This window comes from Chanos chanos, chromosome 13, assembly GCF_902362185.1.
Source record: "Chanos chanos chromosome 13, fChaCha1.1, whole genome shotgun sequence".
Lineage (NCBI taxonomy): Eukaryota > Metazoa > Chordata > Actinopteri > Gonorynchiformes > Chanidae > Chanos > Chanos chanos.
This window is the reverse complement of record NC_044507.1, coordinates 10,805,934-10,826,258: the sequence shown is the minus strand read 5'-3', so window position 1 is coordinate 10,826,258 and position 20,325 is coordinate 10,805,934. Positions and strand designations below refer to the sequence as shown.

At 41.4% G+C, this 20,325-nt stretch overlaps 2 protein-coding genes across 4 annotated transcripts; both read right to left on the bottom strand.

Annotated features, from left to right (window-relative positions):
• Nucleotides 1–6,149: 6,149 nt before the first annotated feature.
• mapk12a (mitogen-activated protein kinase 12a) lies at nt 6,150–11,180 on the bottom strand. Its single transcript, XM_030789880.1, has 12 exons — nt 11,062–11,180; nt 10,043–10,172; nt 9,787–9,845; nt 9,477–9,588; nt 9,255–9,284; nt 9,122–9,169; nt 8,778–8,892; nt 7,630–7,701; nt 7,377–7,456; nt 7,109–7,187; nt 6,668–6,841; nt 6,150–6,223 (listed from the first exon to the last, which is right to left on the bottom strand). The coding sequence occupies exons 1-12, from the start codon at nt 11,178–11,180 to the stop codon at nt 6,150–6,152; spliced, it is 1,092 nt and encodes a 363-aa protein (XP_030645740.1).
• Nucleotides 11,181–13,301: 2,121 nt separating this feature from the next.
• On the bottom strand, nt 13,302–20,230 carry selenoo1 (selenoprotein O1). 3 transcript variants are annotated; one of them, XM_030790754.1, is made up of 10 exons: nt 19,605–20,230; nt 19,019–19,222; nt 18,398–18,575; nt 16,899–17,029; nt 16,405–16,682; nt 15,205–15,373; nt 14,471–14,656; nt 13,826–13,982; nt 13,476–13,587; nt 13,354–13,430 (listed from the first exon to the last, which is right to left on the bottom strand). In XM_030790754.1, exons 1-10 carry the CDS (start codon nt 20,156–20,158, stop codon nt 13,354–13,356), a joined length of 2,046 nt encoding a protein of 681 aa, XP_030646614.1. In that variant the 5' UTR covers nt 20,159–20,230. The 3 variants fall into 3 exon arrangements, with proteins under 3 accessions (XP_030646612.1, XP_030646614.1, XP_030646613.1); XM_030790752.1 differs by having other exon boundaries at nt 13,302–13,587; XM_030790753.1 differs by having other exon boundaries at nt 13,354–13,587.
• Between the last annotated feature and the right edge of the window lie 95 nt (nt 20,231–20,325).

Sequence of the window (20,325 nt, the reverse complement as noted above, 5' to 3'; positions counted from 1 at the left end):
TGTGCAGAGAAATTTTGGAAGAGGGTTAAGGTCAGAAATGAGGTGAGAGACATATTAGGGCTGAGGTTAGAGTTTACTCTTAGATTGGGAAGTTTGTTGAAGCATGCGTTGAATATCCAAGACACATGTAGAATGTGACAGAAGCCACCATATAGCAACGATGTATTAGATTACAGTGTGAGATGGCTCATCTTCCTCTTGTTCCCTGTTCTAGTTTATGTTCTTATTTTTCCACTGGCTAACGTTTTTAGTAAAATAACAAGAGTGCTCTGTTATGAAAACATAAACAGGTCCACTCCCTACGAGGTCCAACAGCTTACTCTCATTTTTTCAAACATCTTAAGGACAAAACGTTCAGTAGTCCTATCAAATTTAATGTAGCAGAACAGCGCACAGGTGGACCACAGCTTACATCAATTTTTAAAGATAAGTTCTTTGATAAAAAAAAAAAGAGGATCACAGAATCAGAATGTCTGGCTGAGAGAAAGTAGTATTCCAGATGTCCAGAGGTCCACCAGTAAATTTTCGCCCAAAAGGTAGCCCACATCTGGACAAGCATAAATTGCTGTGAGCAGCTAGAACGACCTTATAATAGGAGCCCCAAGAGAAACAGAGCAAATAAACCACTATGTTCTCTCCTTTAAGATTAGATCAGTGGCACTGGTTTGGATCAATTAGACGAGCACGTTTGTAACTCATTTAGCACCATATGTTTTCATTCCACTTTCAGAACTTAAAGTATTCATAAACGTCAGCTGAACACCTTAAGGGAAGATGAAGGTCAGTGTAAACAGGCGGTACATATTCACAGTACACTGCAAATTAAATGATTATGGAACACGGGTTGGGGGGGGGGGGGGGCGCTCTAAGCCTTGACCTGGCCGCAGGATGGAGACCCCTTGGCTCTCATAAGAGGAATAGTCAGCGTGATTAACGATGACCCCTCACCTGCTCTGCATTCCTGCTCTGTAGCCTTCTGCCCTCAGCCCTCCACCATGGTGTCTCTCATTTGGTCCGGCATCACATGGTGATGAAGATAGCGGCCTTCGGGGTGTCAGAACTGTAGCAATACAGAGCCATTAAAAACTCTGATTTACTCTGTTTTCTCAAATTCTGAGAAGCGTGTTACATAAGTTGCCCTGGTCAAAGTTACGTAACGGCAAAGGAGAAAACACAAGGAAAAAGGTTCTCATATCAAATAAACAGACTTTGAACTACTGCTTTCCGTCACAGTCTTTAGTGAGGTACTCAGCGTTTGAAACACAATCCCATTGTATGCAATTTGGTGGCGTGTCTTTTGCTTTCCTGCGAAGCACAGATGATTTAGATTGTAGATATGGTGTAACAGTAGGCCCAAAATGTTTTTAAAGTTTCACCTATAATGTATATTTTGGACTAGCTGTAGCCTTTTTACTGAAGACCGTTGAGATTAGGAATGGAACAGCTGACTATATATATATACATATATATATATATATAACATTTTTTCTTTCTTACAAATTGAAGCAATAAAATAAAAGTTAATAAATTAATGAACTACAAATGACCCTCTGGCATTATCCTGTCTTTCCTCCTTAGAGGAAGAAACACATACAAAATAAACATATTTGAAGTGATTGTAAGTCGTGCTTTGCTTAAATATAAATATGTCATGAAATATTTAATAATTACACAGGTTTATTCAACAAGAAAACAAAAGAATAAACAGTAAATAACTACTATATACACAAATGATATAATTATATATAATATATGTAATACACACACACACACGCACACACATATATATATGTGTGTGTGTGTGTGTGTGTATTACATATATTATATATAATTATATTATTTGTATTATAAGCTAATCATACCAGCTTTATGAGCATACACTCCAGTGGGGATTTCAGGCAGAATACCAAGTGAGGACATAGACTGTTTCAGTTAAAGGAGAAAGAAGTTGTTTTGCTCTTTTGACTTGACTTGAGTCCAGTACATTCTGTTCATGAAAACACAGTTAGGATATTTAACTAAAATGATAAAGAAGTTTAGGGCAACCTCTGACCTTCATCGTGTTTAGGCAGCTGCAAGTCTCTAAACTCTGACACTTTCACTTTCAGGCCAAGGTGGGAACCGTGCCCCCTTCAATCAAATACAGACCTCAGAGAGGTGACTATTCCCCTGGGCTAACTGGACCTGACTTCCCTGAACCAGGAGGACCTCAAACCACCCTCCACCATAAACACAGTCCATCCAGGCTCATCCACTGGATGCTCTCTAAGAGCCTGTTCATGCATTCAGTGGTAAGATTTACAAATAGTGTACTGTAGTCCCTCTCATTATATAGCAGTTAGTGTTAGGCAGCCATAAATAGCATTAGTGTTTGGTAGTGCCATATTAAAACATTGTTTTTATTTCTGACATTGTGATATGTATTGTGTGTGTGTGTGTGTGTGTGTGTGTGTGTGTGTGCGTCAATTGCTGAAGCATATTTTAAAGTTCATGTACCCATTTTCTTAAACACGTGTACTTTTCCAAACACCACAATACTTAGAATAGCTTCTTAAACCGTTGCCTGCCTCTCAGACGTGAAAAGAACCCTCTGCGGTTTTGGAGCCCTCATCCTCCCCCTCCATCCTGCAGTGATGCTCCAAAGGCTGGAGGGATCCCAGATCCATGCTGTGGTGTTTACCAGGAACATGTGAGCCTGTGGAATTTCCTCTGGAATTGCCTGCTAAGTCTGGGGACTCCTTCAGATCCTCTAAACAGAATACAGGCACGTGCTTCTCCCTGTGCACTTGGAAGGAATAGTGAGAAAAAGGAGAGAGAGTAAGAGAGAGAGAGGGGGGAGAGAGAGAGAGAGCAAGAGAAAGAGAGAGAATATAGAGTAAACACATGAGCATAGTTAGGGCTGTCATCCAAAGTTTGATAATGTAAGCACTGTTTTGAGATACTTATGTAACAGAGATATTGTAAACACAAGAAAATGTAAATAATTGTATCTCCAAAGAAAAGGAAAACAAAACATATGGAAAAACAATGCAAGATTTATTTAGTTCCCTCTCGTTTCTCTTGCGCAACACGGTATGTACAGTTTACCCCTGAAAGAGGGGAAAAAAAATGGCCTGTCACATGCTATCCGCAGAACAGACTGTTCTCCAAATATCTAAATCCATGATAAACTCCAACATCTGGAGTGTTGCATAGTTTCAGTTCATACGTAAAATAACGCCTGCTCAGCTTTTTCAAATTACTGAACAGTCTGTGGTGCCACTCAGAACAAACAGGACACACACACACACACACACACACACACACAGACACACACACACACACACACACACACACACACACACATACACACACACACACACACACACAGACTCACACACAGACTCACACAGACACACTTACACACACACACACACAGATACCTTCACACACAGTAAGATCACGTAAAAACAACATTTTGTAGAAAAGGAGCTGAAAAAGGGATTGGTACACAAGGTTCTCTGTCAAAGTTTTCTTTTGGCACCTTCAACACCATCATCATCATCATCATCATCATCATCACCACAGAAAGCATTCCAGCCGTGGGAAAAAACTTGCGGTTGTCAAACGGTGTGACACAGATGCTACAGAAACAACATTTGGTTGCTTCTGAATTCTGTACATACCAGATTAGTTTTTGGGTGGCCTGCACGGAACAATAATCTTTATTTACAAACATTATGACTGAGTATTTAACATTTAATTGAAATGTGGTCTGTGTTGGCACAATAGGGTGTTTAGACTTGAGCTTTGTTCCGTTTCATGAGATTAGTGAAATCTCAACAGCTAAGAATTTCATTCTGCTGGTGAAAATGTCACAGTATTCTTCACAAAGACATTCAAGTTAACAATATGATACAAATACATTTATTTTGGCATAGTGGGCTATAAATATCATTTTATGAGGAGCATCCATTTTCTAGTGCAAATGATATGAGTGAAGTTGCTGAAATACATTGAAATGAACTTTAATGAAAGTATGGATCAAGACTGTTGACAGCTGGCGTTCAGCCTAGATACATTTTCCACTGCCAACACATGGCTATTGGTTTATGTTCTTAGCAGCTGTTCCATGACTGATGTTGTTATTTTGCTTGATTATAGAAGGGGTGAGCAGATCCGCTGGTTAAAGCAATTTGAGAGACTTAAGACCTGTCCCTTTCATGAAATCCTTATTGACCTCACTCAGTGGTGGAGCATCTCATTCCAAATATGCACCGTCAAACAAACGACTTAAAGATCTAACCTAAGCTCTTCCACACACTGAAAAGTATGTGGCTCCTGAAATCCGACAGGCTCTTCAAATAAACCGGAGGATCACTACGGATGCAAGACGAGAAGTTCAGCCCTAAAGCCATTCCTACGCCCGCTCTGTCATAATATCTTGGTGTGAGGCGGGGAGAGGGGTTAAACAAAAAAATGTATTTTTGCTTCATGTGTTTTCCTGCCTTAGAAGTGCTCTTTGACATCCACGTGAACCAAGCGAGGGGGGGGGGGGGGGGGGGAATCCATCTCTGCTGTGAGTGTGGTCGAAAAGGAAGCATTCTCTCTGACAGGAGATGCTGGAAAAACAGCCCACGTACAAAGATTGCTTTAAAAATGGGCCTTCATCTAACTAGAAATATATATATATATATATATATATATATATATATATATATATATATATTTTTTTTTTTTTTTTTTTTTTTTTGCAGGGTCTGACTGATATGGTATCTTTGACGGTTCACAGGAACCTTCGCTCTGACAGGAGTTACGACCCCAGAGTTGAGCAGAACGGTCGTAAAATAGCCTCAGACCGACACTTATTTAGTAGGACCAAACTCAATCAGAATAATGGTTAGTTATAGATTTATGGTGTTTATACATCAATGTGTCCATATGTAAATGTAAATGTTGACAGCTGAACATGGAGGAAATACGTCTCCATATTATTTATGTTGTTAAGATCAGTCAATAGACGGCTTTAATGCATTTGACAATGCAAGCTGAGGGACACGTCAGAATCTTGTAAGTTTACAGCTGCTAGGAATGAGTAGGTGCTGCCCTCTAGTGGATGTCTAAGCAACATATATGACTATTTCAGAGACGCAGAACAGTAAACTCACTTAAGATGTTTTCCATGATCCATATTATTAAATGCACTAATTTTCAATACTAAACACTTGTGTGTCTTCAGGCATCTCAGTAATCAAAAACTCAAACAATCTACACAACCTGTTTAGCATGTATTTCCCAACAATCGAATTTTGAATTAACAATTGCTTGAACACAATTTCACAAAACTGACAACACTGCACACAAATAAACAGGAAGTTTAAAGCACCAAAATGGGTCATTTAATGCACCAGTCAGTTTAGAAAATACAAATCCAAAATAAGATATTGCATTAAAAGAATATGGACAAAAGTTCAATTAATGAAACCAATTGTAAACAGTTTTGATTTATTGCATACTGGCATGGTAGTCAGACATAAGATTTGCTCTACTGCATGAATGTGTATGTTTTTGTGTTGTACATTGTATTAAAAAAAAATAGGAGTTCTTAAAGAAAGATAATGTACTTATATGAGTATAGAAAGACAGTTTTAAAAAAAACATTAACAGTAGAAAGCCATGGGGTTTCTTTTTTCAGTTTAAGTCAAATGTACAAAAGACAAAAGACCTTAATAACCAAATGTAATAACGGAGATTTTGTGGATCAAATAATGTGCTGGTGGAAAGAAATGTTTTTGGATTCTACATATTAAAATGGGTCAGTAAGTACCATGAAACAGCAATGCATAATTGTCAGGATTCTGTATTATTCCGATTCTGTGCTCAACCATCCATTTAAACCCCTGGTTTCCCTGTTTACATTCCCACGACTCCGTTTTATTCCAGACAATTTTATCCACCACATGTATGGTGACAAATTGCATTAGAGTGACAACTTAGTGACATCAACACATATAATGTTTGTAGGACATATTTTACATCACACAGACAGACCCACAAATACAGTAACCTGGGCAGCACACATGGGGCTTCACACAACATATAATACAATAGAGAGAGTCAAGGCACTTTTGATTTCAGGTGAAGACTCGCTGACTGGGAATTGCCCATACTCAAAGGGATGTTTCCTTAGACTCATAAACACCTTTCTGTGGTGTAAAGGTCAGAATCTCTGTAAAAGTACGACCTGCAACAGGACAATACAGGGAGAAGAAGGGAAATGTATGTGAGTGTGTTTTAGTGTGGGTGTGTGTGTGTATGTGAGTGTGTGTGTAAGTGAGAGAGAGAGGAGGAGGGAGGGAGAGAGACAGAGAGAGAGAGAGAGAGAGAGAGACAGAGAAGGGGCTTGTTTATATAGCTTTCTCGGCATCATACAGAAATGAATGCAATGACCTTTGTGCTATAAGTGCAAATCAGACAACACAACTTGATGTCAGTGAGGTACCTAGAGACCGACTGAACTTAATACCTTAAAAGACATTGTATCTGGAGAAAGCTACATATAAGAAACCAAACTCTGTCATTATCTAAATACCAGACATGACTGTGGTCGTCAGCCCTTATATGCTGTCTGTGAACCGATACCACCTCAGTCTAACTCCACCCCCTTCCCCCCCCACCCCTTTCTTACGTTTCCATTGATCCAAGGTCTGTTCTTCATCATCCAGTGAACTGTCATATGGCAGAGCCTCCGTCTCTTCCTCTGGTTCACGGAACTCTCCGAAGAAGGGGAGGGCAAGGCCCTCAGCAGCTGTCACTCTGCTGTCGGGGTCCAATAGCAGCATGTGATCCAATACACTGATAGCTGAGGGCCACAACAACAGCGAGAGACTGTCATTCAAACCAGTAACCATGGTTACTCAGCAAAAGCTCAATGCAACTTCAAATATGACTGACACAATTATATTTGACTGCAAGTTGCTATGGGGACTGTCATTCAAACTTAAGACAGTGGATAACTGAAAAACTAAAAGTATTTAAAAAAAAAAAACAACAAAAAAAAAAACAAAAATTCCCAGCTTCCATGTAGAAAATTACTGTATCATTTTTGATTGTATGATAAAACTCATACCTAATGGATTGGTGTTTGGCAGCAAGGTTTGAAGATCTCTCTTCTTCAGTCGAGGGAGCTTGGAAATGTAGTTTTTAGCCTTGACAGAATTACATGAAGAAAAAATGACCAAAAGACAGTTCTTCCACCCTCTCATTATTTTTGAGCTATTTTAATGACATATAAACACTGTCAATAAAGCAGAGTGATATAGATAACTCAGTGGAGGTTGGGTTTGTTTTTTGTTTTTTTTGGACTGGTGAATGGGAGGGCGTGGTATTTCACTCACATCCTGGGACTGAAGTTTGGCTATGAATTCTTGCGCGGGAGTTCCTGTGATCTTCATGATTTCCATCAGCTGATCCAGATCTGAGCTCAAAGGGTCAAGGACAAAACATCAAAAATGGACGTGGCAAGACCACGTGGTAAGATGTTCTCTGTTCATGCGCCTCGTCAATCACATATGACATTTTATATCCCAGTAAGTAAGCCACGTCTCTGAGTGAGAATGAATTACGTTTGTGACGCAAGAGGAAAGATACGATCATTTCCTTTGAAGAGAGGTTTTCCCAACAGCATCTCTGCCATGATGCAGCCAACAGACCAGATGTCCACTATAAAGAAAGAACAGAGGAAAGAGAAAGGAAGACGGTGAGAGAGACAGAGAGAGAGAAAGAGAGAAAGAGAGAGTGAAAGAGAGAGAGAAAGAGAGAGAAGGAGAGAGAGGGAGAGGGAGAGAGAGAGAGAGAGAGGGAGAGAGAAAGAAGGTCAACAACTGACAGGAAAGAGACAGAGGACTCACAGATCACTGTTAAGGTCATACAGACAAATAGCTGACAATAGAATAGCTGATGTTCATAGGTCTGCAATAGGCTGTGCTTCATACACAACAATGAACTGAGTTGTGGGATGGAGGTCTCTCCCATCATCTAGGGAACATGAAAGGAAAGTGTTAAAAAAAAAGCAATGCGATTTTCAGAAAGATGCCATGATTAACTCTGCACTGCTTAAAGCCGGGCTTCTCAAGTCTCATACACAATGGCCAGACTCCTCTTGCGTTTCAAACTGACAATATAATCAGAGGCCGATTTCCGTGAAATGTGTGTTAATTCCCAAGTAAATCAGAGACATCTGTAGAATACAACCTAAAAAAACTTAAATCTTGTGCTCCTCTGACTGAGAAATTCAGTGAAAAAATAGACTTTGACCAAGTTTGCACAGAGACTTGCACAGAGATGCATATTATTACATTTATATCTCTACAAAGCAATGACTATGAGATTAACCCAGATTAATTGTATATGACTGACTAGTTGGCCCTGATCCAAGCAACGTTGCATTATCATGTCAGTGAATTAGTCCATCTGTCACTGAGTTATAGAGTATTTTCAAGCTTCCATTTCATGTTACAATAAGCAAAAGGCACTGGAAACCCCTGAACACTGTACATTTATCTTTCTTTTTGGAGTGATCCTGCTATATAAGAAAAATAGATGGTTTTCAAGGGAGCTTATACACAAATTGAACTGCATTCTAAATGAAGATTCTCAGTTCAAAAACACTCTGCGTGGAAATGGACAATTTAAAATGTGTCATCAAAGTCCACAACTAGTCTTAATCTTAGTCTGAGAAACAATCTCCAAAGATGGTCCAGAGTCATCAGAAGAACATCACTGCGATGGTGACTCACCAGTTTGCGTGTAATGCATCCAGTTAAGGATGACTTCAGGGGCCCTGTACCAGCGCGTGACCACGTACCCCGTCATCTCAGCGTCCGCCTGTCGAGCCAGCCCGAAATCCAGGATCTACGAGACGGGATCCGCACAAAGTAATACTGTCCAATAAACGCTTTCACAGCGGACGAAACACTGACAGAAATGGCGAGTGTATATGTGCAGTCAAACTTTTATGTTCTGAGCCCCTTGCCATTATTTTCATAAATGTATGTTTCATGAGTATGTCAGCAGGTGATGGCCACTCTGAGAGATCATAAGGATATCATGAGACAAGACACAGAGGTCATTTGGTGGGTACCTTGAGCTCACACTCTTCGTTGATGGCCAGATTTCCTGGTTTGAGATCCTGTGAGATTAAAATGATGGGTTAAATGAACACAGTATGGACATACATATATCACACACGACTGAAATGAAGAGAACTCACTCACCCTGTGAATGATACCAGCTGCATGGATATACTGCAAATATAGCAAAGCATTGTCAGTATCATCACAGGAAATTAGAAGAGAAATTTAATAAAATGGCAACCCCCACAAAACAATTGTGTCTGTACATGTGGGTGAGAGAGAGACAAAGAAAGATAGACCGAGAGAGAGAGAGAGAGAGAGAGAGAGAGAGAGAGACTCTATGACTGCATTGGAAACACACACCTTGAGCCCTCTTAGCATTTGGTAGACCAGAAACTGAACTTTGTCTTCTGTAAGCCTCTGCACTTTCATCAGCTTGCCCAGATCTGTGCCCATGAAGGGCATCACAAGGTAACTGCCCAAAGAGAAAGGAGAGAAATGGAGAGAGAGATTGAGAGATAAAGGGAGAAAGGAAATGAGGTGAATGCAAGCTATATTTAGGTTGGAAGAGGAAGTGGGGTATGTGGTCAACGGAGCACATAAAGTACAGAGCAAAGGACGTGGCGCATTTGCATGGTTAAATGTCTCGACTCCGATCAAAAGCTTTACTCACAAATCTTGAAACCTGTCTAGAGACAGGTCGGCAGTGAAAACATCCAAGAGTCCAATTACCTGGGGGAGTCAGATAAAGGGAAAAATATGTGCATGTGTATGTGCATGTGCATGTACGTGTGTGTGGCAAAGAGAATGAGAGAGAGCGAGAGAGAGAGAGAGAGAGAGAGAGAGAGCAAGTAAGCACATGTTCATATAAAATAACTGACTGATTAAATACATGTCGAGAATAATTCAGCTGTGTGCTGGCCTCTTACATTCTCATGTTTCATGTGTTTGAGTAGTCTCAGCTCGCGGTATGCTCTTTTCGCAAAAAGCTCGGACTGGAACGGCCGATGCAGCTTCTTGATGGCCACCTTGAATTCTGTTTTGCGGTCTATTGCAGAACTGTACAGAGAACACATGGGTTCATGCCGTGTATGATACTTGTTTGAACTGGACTGCAAGTTTTCTTATCGTGCATCAAAACAGCAAATTAAATAAATGATTGTTTGAAAAGAAATCAAGCGCTGTCATCAAATCTACCTGTTCTGTTATTTTTCTGCTCTCGTACCAAATTCGACCACCATAGTAACATTAAGCTGAACCAGATAGATAAAGTTAGCACGGGGAATTTTCTGATGATTGGGATAGACTGTCAAATTGGCTACGTTTATATGTCCTACATTTACGGAACACAATGTTGCATGCACCAGGATATAAAGGATAACACGGATCACACAGAACGGGAAAGGTAGAACTACTCAAAGTATACCCTTTTACTATGCTCGTTGACGTAACGCCGTTCTCTCTCTCTCCCATTCTGCCGCTATTTCTCATTCATTTATGCTGTAATTTTGCGGACTTTCCACTGTGTCGTAGTATAACAAGTACTTATTTCGCTGGTGCAAAACTTGATTAACACTTGTTAATGTAGCGCACGTTTCCCAAAAAGATTATGAACGCGCGTTCGCGTTGCACTTGTAGGGGGCGCAATCTTCAGAAACAGGAAATCAGACAACTTGTTTTCGGGATACTTTGTCAAAATTTATCACTATAATAGTCTATCTTACCCAAACAATATTCAAAACTGTAGTTTAGTGAGCGTTACGTATCCAACAGATCGAATCAAAAACTAAATCGTCCCTTTCCTTTGTCTCGATACATATAAACAGTGTTTTGACACGACCCTCGCCGTCTTGGCGGTATTGCACGCTTCGGTTTAATTCTGGCAACCTGACGGACTGACTGAACAAATAAACAATGCAGTCACTTTGAACGGTGGAAACACACTCACCATACTGTGCCGTACGCTCCCGTTCCCACCTGTTTCAAGTCCCGATATCGTTCAGGTACTTCCCAAACGGTCTTGTTCACCTCCTGGCGGTAATAGCCAGGTCTTGACCGGACTGACATGACAGATATATCCTGGAACTGTCAATTCTTTCAACGACGTTAAGACTCCTGGTGCCGTGATTGTAGGACTTCTTTATAATCCCATTATGTTACCTGTGCTCCAATGCTCAAAATTCGTACTCTGCGCAGCCTCTCCCAGACAGCGCTGAGTCGTCTCAACATGTCTTACGTCACGCAACTATCAAGCGCAAACACTGGTCTTACCTGAGTGACTCAAAAGGTAATTCCGCCTATTCTTCGAAGTAAATCATTTCTGTACTGTCAAGATTCACAAGGCATGCTCGGTTGAATTGAAGAGTTACTTTAGAGCGGCTTTGTATAAGGATAGCTTAAATTATTTCCGCTGCTGGTTGTTTTGAGATCAAAATAAATAATATCTTATCATTTAATTTAATATATTATAATTTATAATATAATTTCACATAAAAGTTGCATATACTTTATAAGTATGTCTTCTCTGTTGCTTGCATGAAATGAACTGAACATATTTGAGGATGCTGTTGGCTGTCTTCAAAATGGGAACCTGTTGTAACACGTTCCCTGATAGAGGCCCTTAAGGAACAGACATCCTTTTCCTTTAGTGAGAGAAAAGAAGAAGTTTAACAATAAGCATAACAATACTGTAAATCAAGTTTATGGATACACTATATTAACTAGCACTACCCGCTGTCCTTTGTGAAATAAAAATAAGTCTCTCATGGGTGTAGCCAAACACTAACTGTAAGAAAACCACAACAGCATGAGAAACCAACTTCCTGTCCACAAAAGGTAAGGCGAAACTTTACATTTGAAAGTCAATTCTCGGTTGATCACTGAAGCTGATTAAGCGAAGTTACAGGAAGGCCACTTCCTAAACTACACTTTTCATGCATACATATTCAATAAAAATGCACTTATGGAAAATGCCAAAAACACACTTATTTTCAATACTCCTTTATTGTTACTGATTAACTGACAGAACAATCCAGACTGCTAGTAAATTATAGTTATGGCAGAATAATAATCTAAATATTTTATACTGTGTATTTGAAACGGTGCTGATCATGTCTGTATATGCAGAATTAGGTTATACCTTGTTTGTGCGTTGTTTTTAATTTGCATACTCTTTGACATAACTAGCAAATTTTGTAACTTCGCTGTCTTTTGAACAGAGTTCCAGCGGTATAAAAATTTAAGACGGGGCATATTAAAAAATCCCCTCACAACACATTAATCCAAAAATGATAAGGTTACAATAGTTCTAATTTTCTCCTTATTACATTATTATAACTTTTTGAAGCTTTTTAACGATGGTGGTTCCGCTGTCGTCTACCTCACATTTTCACTCATTAGTTACCGTTCAAAAGAAAACGAAGTGACAAAAGGAAGACGGTACTGAAAGGTCAACACAATTTCATTTCTGATTCTTCAAACCTACAATTCTATTTGTGCGTTTCGACACTGGAGATTTTATAAGCTCACCAGCATATGTGCAATGACACTTACACACACACATACACACACACATACACACACGCACGCACGCACGCACGCACAGAGTGAGGTTTCACTCCCAGCCTTTCAGACTCAGACCTGTCACTGTTTGACTGGAGGGCTAAGTCGTCATTTACAACTGGTCAAATGTACGGAAAAGAGTTCAGTGTGGGCACACTTCGTCCGACTTGAAGTGTTTACAAACGTTATAAAACATTCCAAAATATCTCCAAAACAATCTGTTATTTCATCAGGTGTATGATAGACTTAGCGTTTTGCGATATCAGTGCGGCCTAAGCTTGATTTCAACCATCTACACAAGATGGAGGTGCGTTGATCAGATGATAAGTCCAGAGCACATTTCTTTATTAAAGTTTTTTGTGGAGCGTGGGGTATTGTTTTACAGTGTGTGTCTCACCACTGCGCACTCTGCTCCCGTACATTTGAAGACCGGCTGGTGTAGGAGTTTGTGCCTCAAGCACCCTTCCCTTCAAATACAACCCAACCACATGAGAGACACGCAGAGTGAGAGAGTCGAATGCAAGGATACGAGGAGGTAGACTAAGAAAAAGTGAGAAGTTCTAAGTGCAAATCAGAGAGGAGTGAGAGAAGAAGGTACAAAACACCCCCCCCCCCCCCCCCCCCGACTCGCTCTGTCTCTCATATTGGAAGGGTCATTGATGGGAAGGGTTTAGGATGATCAGGTTACACAGATTTCATTGGCCCAGGCTGGAGGCTTGCTATCGTACGGGACAAATACGCGAGCTTCAGCTCCTGCTGATTCCTGTGTTCTCTCTTCTTCATCCTCCCCTCCCTCTCCACTTTCATCTCTCTCTCCCTGCTCCTCCACACCTCCTCTGCCAACCCAGCCTGGCTGCTCCAGTCCCTCCTGAGAACAGAATGGCTTCTCCAACACTTTAAGCACTCGTTGAACCTGTGATAGAGAGAGAGTGAGGTTCAGACCAGTACGATTCCTAGCAAGCGATAGGTAGATTGTGAAATTCTTGCGCAGTTTTGTGTAGGACTCGGTGGAATAGCGTACGTGAATAAGAGAATATGATTTTGCCTATAATGGACTATACAGAAGAAAATGAAAATCACTGTCACCACAGCATACGAATAATCATCTAATGTATAGAGTCTGAAACAGCAACTCGGTGTATAAAACTTACTTCAGAGAAGTCTCCATTCTCAGCAGCCTCTATTGCATTCTGGGCAATGTAGTTTCTGAGCACCACACGGGGATTAGTGCTGTTCATCACAGAGGCCCTCTCTTCCTGCACGGCCTTTGCATCACTCTCACCCTCACACTCTCGGGCAAGTCGTTTCCTGTAGAGCAGCGTACATAAATACATACACAGACACACACCACAAACACAACACACACGAGTGAGACACTGAAATTATTCCAAGTATTACAGTGACGGCTAATAGGTTTACTGTGCTGTATATTTTATAAAACAAACAGACTGCAATATTGAAACGTCGCCCCTAAACCTTAAATACCTTTGTCATTTTACACTAGTTGGTCATAGTTAACTGCTAAATTTTAATGATTAAAATGTACAGAGATTGTCAGGGACATGATTGTGCAGGAGTGTTGGCCTCTGAGACCGACTGACTAACTTAGACAGTGCCACCTGCCCGTCACTTCACAAGGCCACCTGCCAGCCGCCAGGAGTTAAAAACCCTCGGCTAAGCCACAAATGAGCACAAAGCCTTTTGGCTGACCTGATACAACCCTCCAAAAACAGCAAGTTGGATCTCTGATACACCAACTGCTTTCTCGCTGACACGCTGCCCCGCCCTGTCCCTACCTGTACTTGGTGACCCAGCATGTCCAGTCCTCTGTCTGCTTGGCTTTGAGCTGTTCCTCATTGGTTTCCAGTAAGTCTTTGAGTCTGGCCAGTCTCTCCAGCTGCCGGGCCACGGTCTGCCTGTCTGACAGCATGTGAAACAGCGCTGGGTTGCTCTGAGCCATCGACAGCAGCATCGACAGCTCCCTGTAAGAGAGACAGGGAGAGGAGGAAAAAAAAGGATGATAAAATATATAGTATATAAATACAGTCTACAGTATATTCATTACTTTATTATTCGTAAAGTAGATACTCTTCTTAAACTGAAACTTATTCAACCGATGAGTTGCAAACTCAACTGTGCAAACAGCTTGATGACAGTGCAAACAACACAGCAATACAGCAGCAGTAGGTACAGAGCCAAACGTAAAAGCAGCAGTTCTCTAAAGTTATGGCCAATATGAAAATATCACTCTTCACTAAACACATTAGATAAAATGCCACAGTATCATCACTGCATCATTGCTGGCAGACTGGTATTATGATTGACATATGGTTCAGGAAAAGGAAAGAAATGCTTCGGCTGAACTGAATATAACAACAACAACAACAACAACAATAACAATAATAATAATAATAATAATAATAATAATAATAATAATAATAATAATAATGACCTCTTTGCATGAGAACCACTGGCACTGAATGCGTAATGATAGAGCAGTGTGAGAACTGAGGGGTGCAGTAGAGTTTACCGGGGATCCATAGTGGGTCTGTTAGCCACTCTGAGCTCCTCCAGCAAGGCACACTGCTGCAGGAGCAGGTCTGTGGCCTTCTTCACAGTCTCACTGTCCTCTTCCATTTCACCTTCTGAGGGACAGGGAATCTGACTCAGACAGCGGAAAGTGTTGGTAAAATCTGCACCTGAGAGTGGTTAGAGGAAGAGAAAGAGAAAGTGAAAGAGAAAGAGTAAAGTAAAGAAAAGTAAAATATTGTTTCTTTCCATACTCCTCCAAACTTTGTTGCTCTCCTCAGGGTGGGGTGACACCTCTGGGTGTGACAGGCCCCTCCTCTACCTATGTACCTGTGTTACTTATCTCTCTCCCTGTGTACCTGTGTTACTAATCACTCTACCTATGTACCTGTGTTACTCATCCCTCCCCTCATCTCTGTTATGCACCACTCTCCCTGTGTACCTGTGTTACTAATCACTCTACCTATGTACCTGTGTTATGCACCACTCTCCCTGTGCACCTGTGTTACTAATCACTCGACCTATGTACCTGTGTTACTCATCCCTCCCCTCATCTCTGTTATGCACCACTCTCCCTGTATACCTGTGTTACTAATCACTCTACCTATGTACCTGTGTTACTCATCCCTCCCCTCATCTCTGTTATGCACCACTCTCCCTGTGTACCTGTGTTACTAATCACTCTACCTATGTACCTGTGTTATGCACCACTCTCCCTGTGCACCTGTGTTACTAATCACTCGACCTATGTACCTGTGTTACTCATCCCTCCCCTCATCTCTGTTATGCACCACTCTCCCTGTGTACCTGTGTTAGCACCACTCTCCCTGTGCACCTGTGTTACTAATCACTCTACCTATGTACCTGTGTTACTCATCTCTCTCCCTGTGCACCTGTGTTACTAATCACTCTACCTAGGTACCTGTGTTACTCATCCCTCCCCTCTGTTATCCACCATTCTCCCTGTGTACCTGTGTTATGCACCACTCTCTCTGTGTACCTGTGTTATGTGTTACTCTACCTGTGTACCTGTGTTACGCATCTCTCTCCCTATGTACCTGTGTTATGCATCACTCTACCTGTTTACCTGTGTTATGCATCTCTCTCCCTGTGGACCTGTGTTATGCATCCCTCTACCTGTTTACCTGTGTTATGTGTCTCTCTCCCTGTGTACCTGTGCTGTATATTGTTCTCTCTGTACCTGTGTTGTGCATTGTCTGCATTAGATCAGTGATGAGCATCTCATCCTCTGGCTCTTCCTTCCTCAGCAGCCCCAGTTTCTTCCTCATGTTAGCCAGGTAGAAGGCATTGTAGAAGGGCATGTACTCATCCAGCACTGCCTCAGCTCGCTCTGGGGGCAGGTCTGGGTCCAGGGCCTCTGCCAGGCGAGCCAGGTTCCAGCGGCAGATGGCAGGCTGGGCTTTGTACGAGTAACGGCCCGAGTTGTCCGAGGCGTTGCAAATGAAATCTGGGTCAAAGCTAGGGACAAAGGGACGTAAAGCAAGACAGGACATCAACATTCTTTCATTTTGCGGAAAAACGTGATCTAACAAAATCTGTTACATATGCAGATGTAAGGAGTGTGGCATTAAAATACAGCGGGTCAAATCTGACTTGACTTTAGGAAAACGGGAATGTGTTTAATAAGACATTCAGAAAGACGGGGCTGTACAAAAGGGCTGTTAACGCTTTTACCGATCCATGAAACCAAAGGGTCCGTAGTCTATGCTTAATCCCAGGATACTCATGTTGTCAGTGTTGAGTACTCCGTGACAGAAACCCACACACTGCCACTGAGCCACAAGTCTCGCTGTTCGCCTCGTCACCTAGGAAACAAAGAACACATGAAACTAGGTTCAGTCTGAAAGGGGAACTAACAATGGTAAGAAGACTGAGTGACATGTATCGCAATGTTCATACATTCCCCTTGTCAGAGGCAACGTATGAATGTTGTAATTAGGCTATGTAATTATAAGAGCCAAAAGGATTCATTGATTGTATTGCAGTATTTTGGATCATTGTTGTATTTTGGTTGTGTTGACTGAGTTTCATGTGATTCTCGTAAACGTGTCACATGGTAGATTTGGTTAAACTTTCAGCGTCTGTGGTCTGTTTCCTAAGTCTGAATTTGTGAGTCAGGTTGGTGAAAAAGCCAGGAAGTGGAGCAATAGTATTTTGAAATGATCAACACTGGGAATGGGATTTAAGGAACCAGTTACATTATATTTATATTTAGCTTGTTTTCAAGTCTGTCTGTTACAGTGAGTCACCAAGTCTTCACTGTAAATTGCATCACAGTCTCCTTCATTCCTCTAGCACGCAAATCCCTTAAGTCAGAGAAACTTTGTGACACTGGAACCTTGTAGAAATGTAACCTGAAACTGTGCACAGAGTGGCTTTAAAAGCATTATGTTCAGTACGAAAGTAATCATGATCACGTCATTCGATCTGTTAAAAAAATAACTGGTCAATATAAAAACAGAATTCACATGGCACTGTATATATTTTTTTTTCATTCCCAGTGGTGTTTATAAAGAGCAAGTAAAAATAGTTTGCATAATAAAATTTCGGTCAGAACACTGAAAAGAAAACATTCAAGCAACGTACTTCCTTCCGAATATTGTTCTGTTATTTTTGTTGCTAAAAGTTATTGAAACAGCAGGAAACTAAACATGATTTTTTTTTGCTTTATCATTGTGACTCATCCTTTCACATCAGCTCGGGACAAAGAAGGATAATGAGGGTGGTGGTTAACCTTGGTCAGGTTAATCAATGTTACACTTGGGCTCTTTTTTTTTTTTTTTCAGTTCAGTTCAGGTCAATGGCAAGTAAAAAAAAACGTACTGACAAATACTTTTTATAAACCTTTTTATAAACCAACCTTTTTATAAACCAAGCTCAGATTTTACCAAAGCCACGGGTCTGTGCAGAGGTGTGCTTTGAGTAAAACTGAAAATAAGACAAAATATTGGCCATTTAGCAAAAAAAAAAAAAGAAAAGTTTTTGCTGTCAAAGAATTGTATGGGTTCAATCTTACTTGTTTCCAAGAGTGAAAGCTGTTATTTTGCTTTTGATAATCAACAGTTGTACGGTGATAGGTTGCTCAGATGTCAGGTATGATGTGAAGAACCTCCCCACACAGAGCCTTACATGACCAATCATGACATGCTGACCTTGGATGGTCGTGACCTCACCTCTCTGAAGAAAGCCGTGTTCCTCTCCACTGGGTCAGTGTGTGCCTGCTGGATCTCTGGGTAGAACGTTTCAATGACGTAATCCAGCATCTGCGTCCTGATCTCATCATGCCCGTAACTGGGGCCCTGTCGCCCTGTGAGTTCATCAGCCTGTTTGAAGATTTCAAACGACCCAAACCTGCACACAGCGAGAGAGTGAGAGAAAAAAAAAAAAACATAATTCTGGCAGTGAGATGGTGAAGAGGGAGGTGGTTTGAAAAGTGGGAAGAAAACAAGATTCAAATGAATTGATTTAAAGAGCACACGCATGCAGAAATGACTGTACCAATGCTGTACAAAAAAAAATACATCTTTGTCATTCTTTGTGGAGCGCAAATCTGTAAAAATCAAAACAAATAAACACATCTCAGATTCTTTATCCGTTGCAGTTTAAATGTTGACCTAAATAGATTCAGTTCTGACAACCATTTCAGTCAGACATTAACCATCCAAATAAACATGCAAAACACCCAACTTAGTTATGCAAACACTGTGATGAATACAGTGTTTTATAACTGAGAGAGAGAGAGAGAGAGAGAGAGAGAGAGGGAGAGAGAGGGCACTGAGCTAAACAGTGCTGACCTGATGAAAGTGGGAGCAATGCGGAGAACCACGGAACACCTCTCCATCTGTGGGTTCCCGTTATAGAACACATCCCTCATCACACGAGAGTCTGAGGTCACCAGTGATCCAGCACGAGTTGTGGGCACACCCAATGCATACATTGCCTCGCTGCACAGAAATTCCCGAACGCTGGAGCGCAGGACTTTCCGTCCATCTGCTTGTCTGAAGGAAAAAAGGCATACGAGGAACATATCAGCGTGTCAGCTTACTGCAATTACAAAGAAAACCTAGTCATTATTGTTTCTCAGGAAAAGTGTAGTGTATTGCAACAGAGCATAAAAGTTCAAACAGTAATTCTATATCTGAATTCTACTGTAATAGTTGTACACTGAGCTTTGTTTAGGGATAGAAAATCCTACTCCTTTCGAACTGCAGTGGGTGCGTGCTTTTCTGCCAACCGTACTTCATCTTACCAAAGCCCTGATGATTATTTACATAGCAGAATCATTGTGCTGGATTAAGGTGGCAGCAAAAGCCTGCACACTGTAGCTAACTCTGCAGAATGTCGATTCGCTAACCCTAACTGTTGAACTTAGTAGAGTACCTGGAGTATGGGGTCAAACCAGCGCCCTTCACCTGGATTTCCCAACGTCCACAAGGGTTTTCAAGCAACAGGTCAGGACTTTGGTCAGCTGGCGCTTTCACTTCACCCAAATAGCAAGCAGCTCCATCACCGAGCTGTCCCGCAAACTGTCCAAACTGGTGCCCGCAATAGCAATGGGCAGCAGGCTCTGAGCCGGGAATTATTTTAGAACCACTGAGATACTCAGGCCCAAGAGGATCTTTCAGAACCTCCTCTGCGTCAAGCCCAAGCAACGCAAGTGCCGGGCTGGACACAGCCACGAACCTCGGGTTCTTTAGTGGTTGCGGCTTGACTCTAGAGAAACAAGCTCCGCGCACCATTCTCACCCCCGGCTCCTCCGATGGATCCAGCGGAAGTTTCTTTAGGACGACATTATCAAACTCCATACGTTCAAGAGGTGAACGACTCGTTATTGATCCCATTCCATCCATCCCAACAGAGGAAATAGAACGTAATAAAATCACACAGGAACGAAAAATATTTGGCTTTGTCAGGCAAATAGTTTGAGAAGCCATTCAGAAATGGCCACCCACTAAGCTTTAGATAAGAAGAACGACGTTATCCTCTCGTGTTTCATAAGAGTTGAGGCCATGTTGATTTGACAGCAGCTTTATCGTTCAGTGTTGGGCCAGGTTGGGCGTTCTCTGAAAACCGGTACGACTTTGTTTTTTGTCCTCCTGGA

What these genes read in the sequence shown, in the direction of transcription:
- mapk12a (XM_030789880.1), bottom strand. Translation starts at nt 11,180, where the DNA reads ATGTCAGTCCGGTCAAGACCTGGCTATTACCGCCAGGAGGTGAACAAG. An exon ending in CAGCTGGTATCATTCACAGG is followed by an intron (nt 9,170 to 9,254) that starts GTGAGTGAGTTC and finishes TTAATCTCACAG; the next exon opens with GATCTCAAACCAGGAAATCT. An exon ending in GATGCATTACACGCAAACTG is followed by an intron (nt 7,702 to 8,777) that starts GTGAGTCACCAT and finishes CTTTCTTTATAG; the next exon opens with TGGACATCTGGTCTGTTGGC.
- selenoo1 (XM_030790753.1), bottom strand. Translation starts at nt 20,158, where the DNA reads ATGGCTTCTCAAACTATTTGCCTGACAAAGCCAAATATTTTTCGTTCC. An exon ending in CCCTTTGGTTTCATGGATCG is followed by an intron (nt 16,683 to 16,898) that starts GTAAAAGCGTTA and finishes CTTTGTCCCTAG; the next exon opens with CTTTGACCCAGATTTCATTT. An exon ending in TGCTGGGTCACCAAGTACAG is followed by an intron (nt 13,983 to 14,470) that starts GTAGGGACAGGG and finishes GCTGCTCTACAG; the next exon opens with GAAACGACTTGCCCGAGAGT.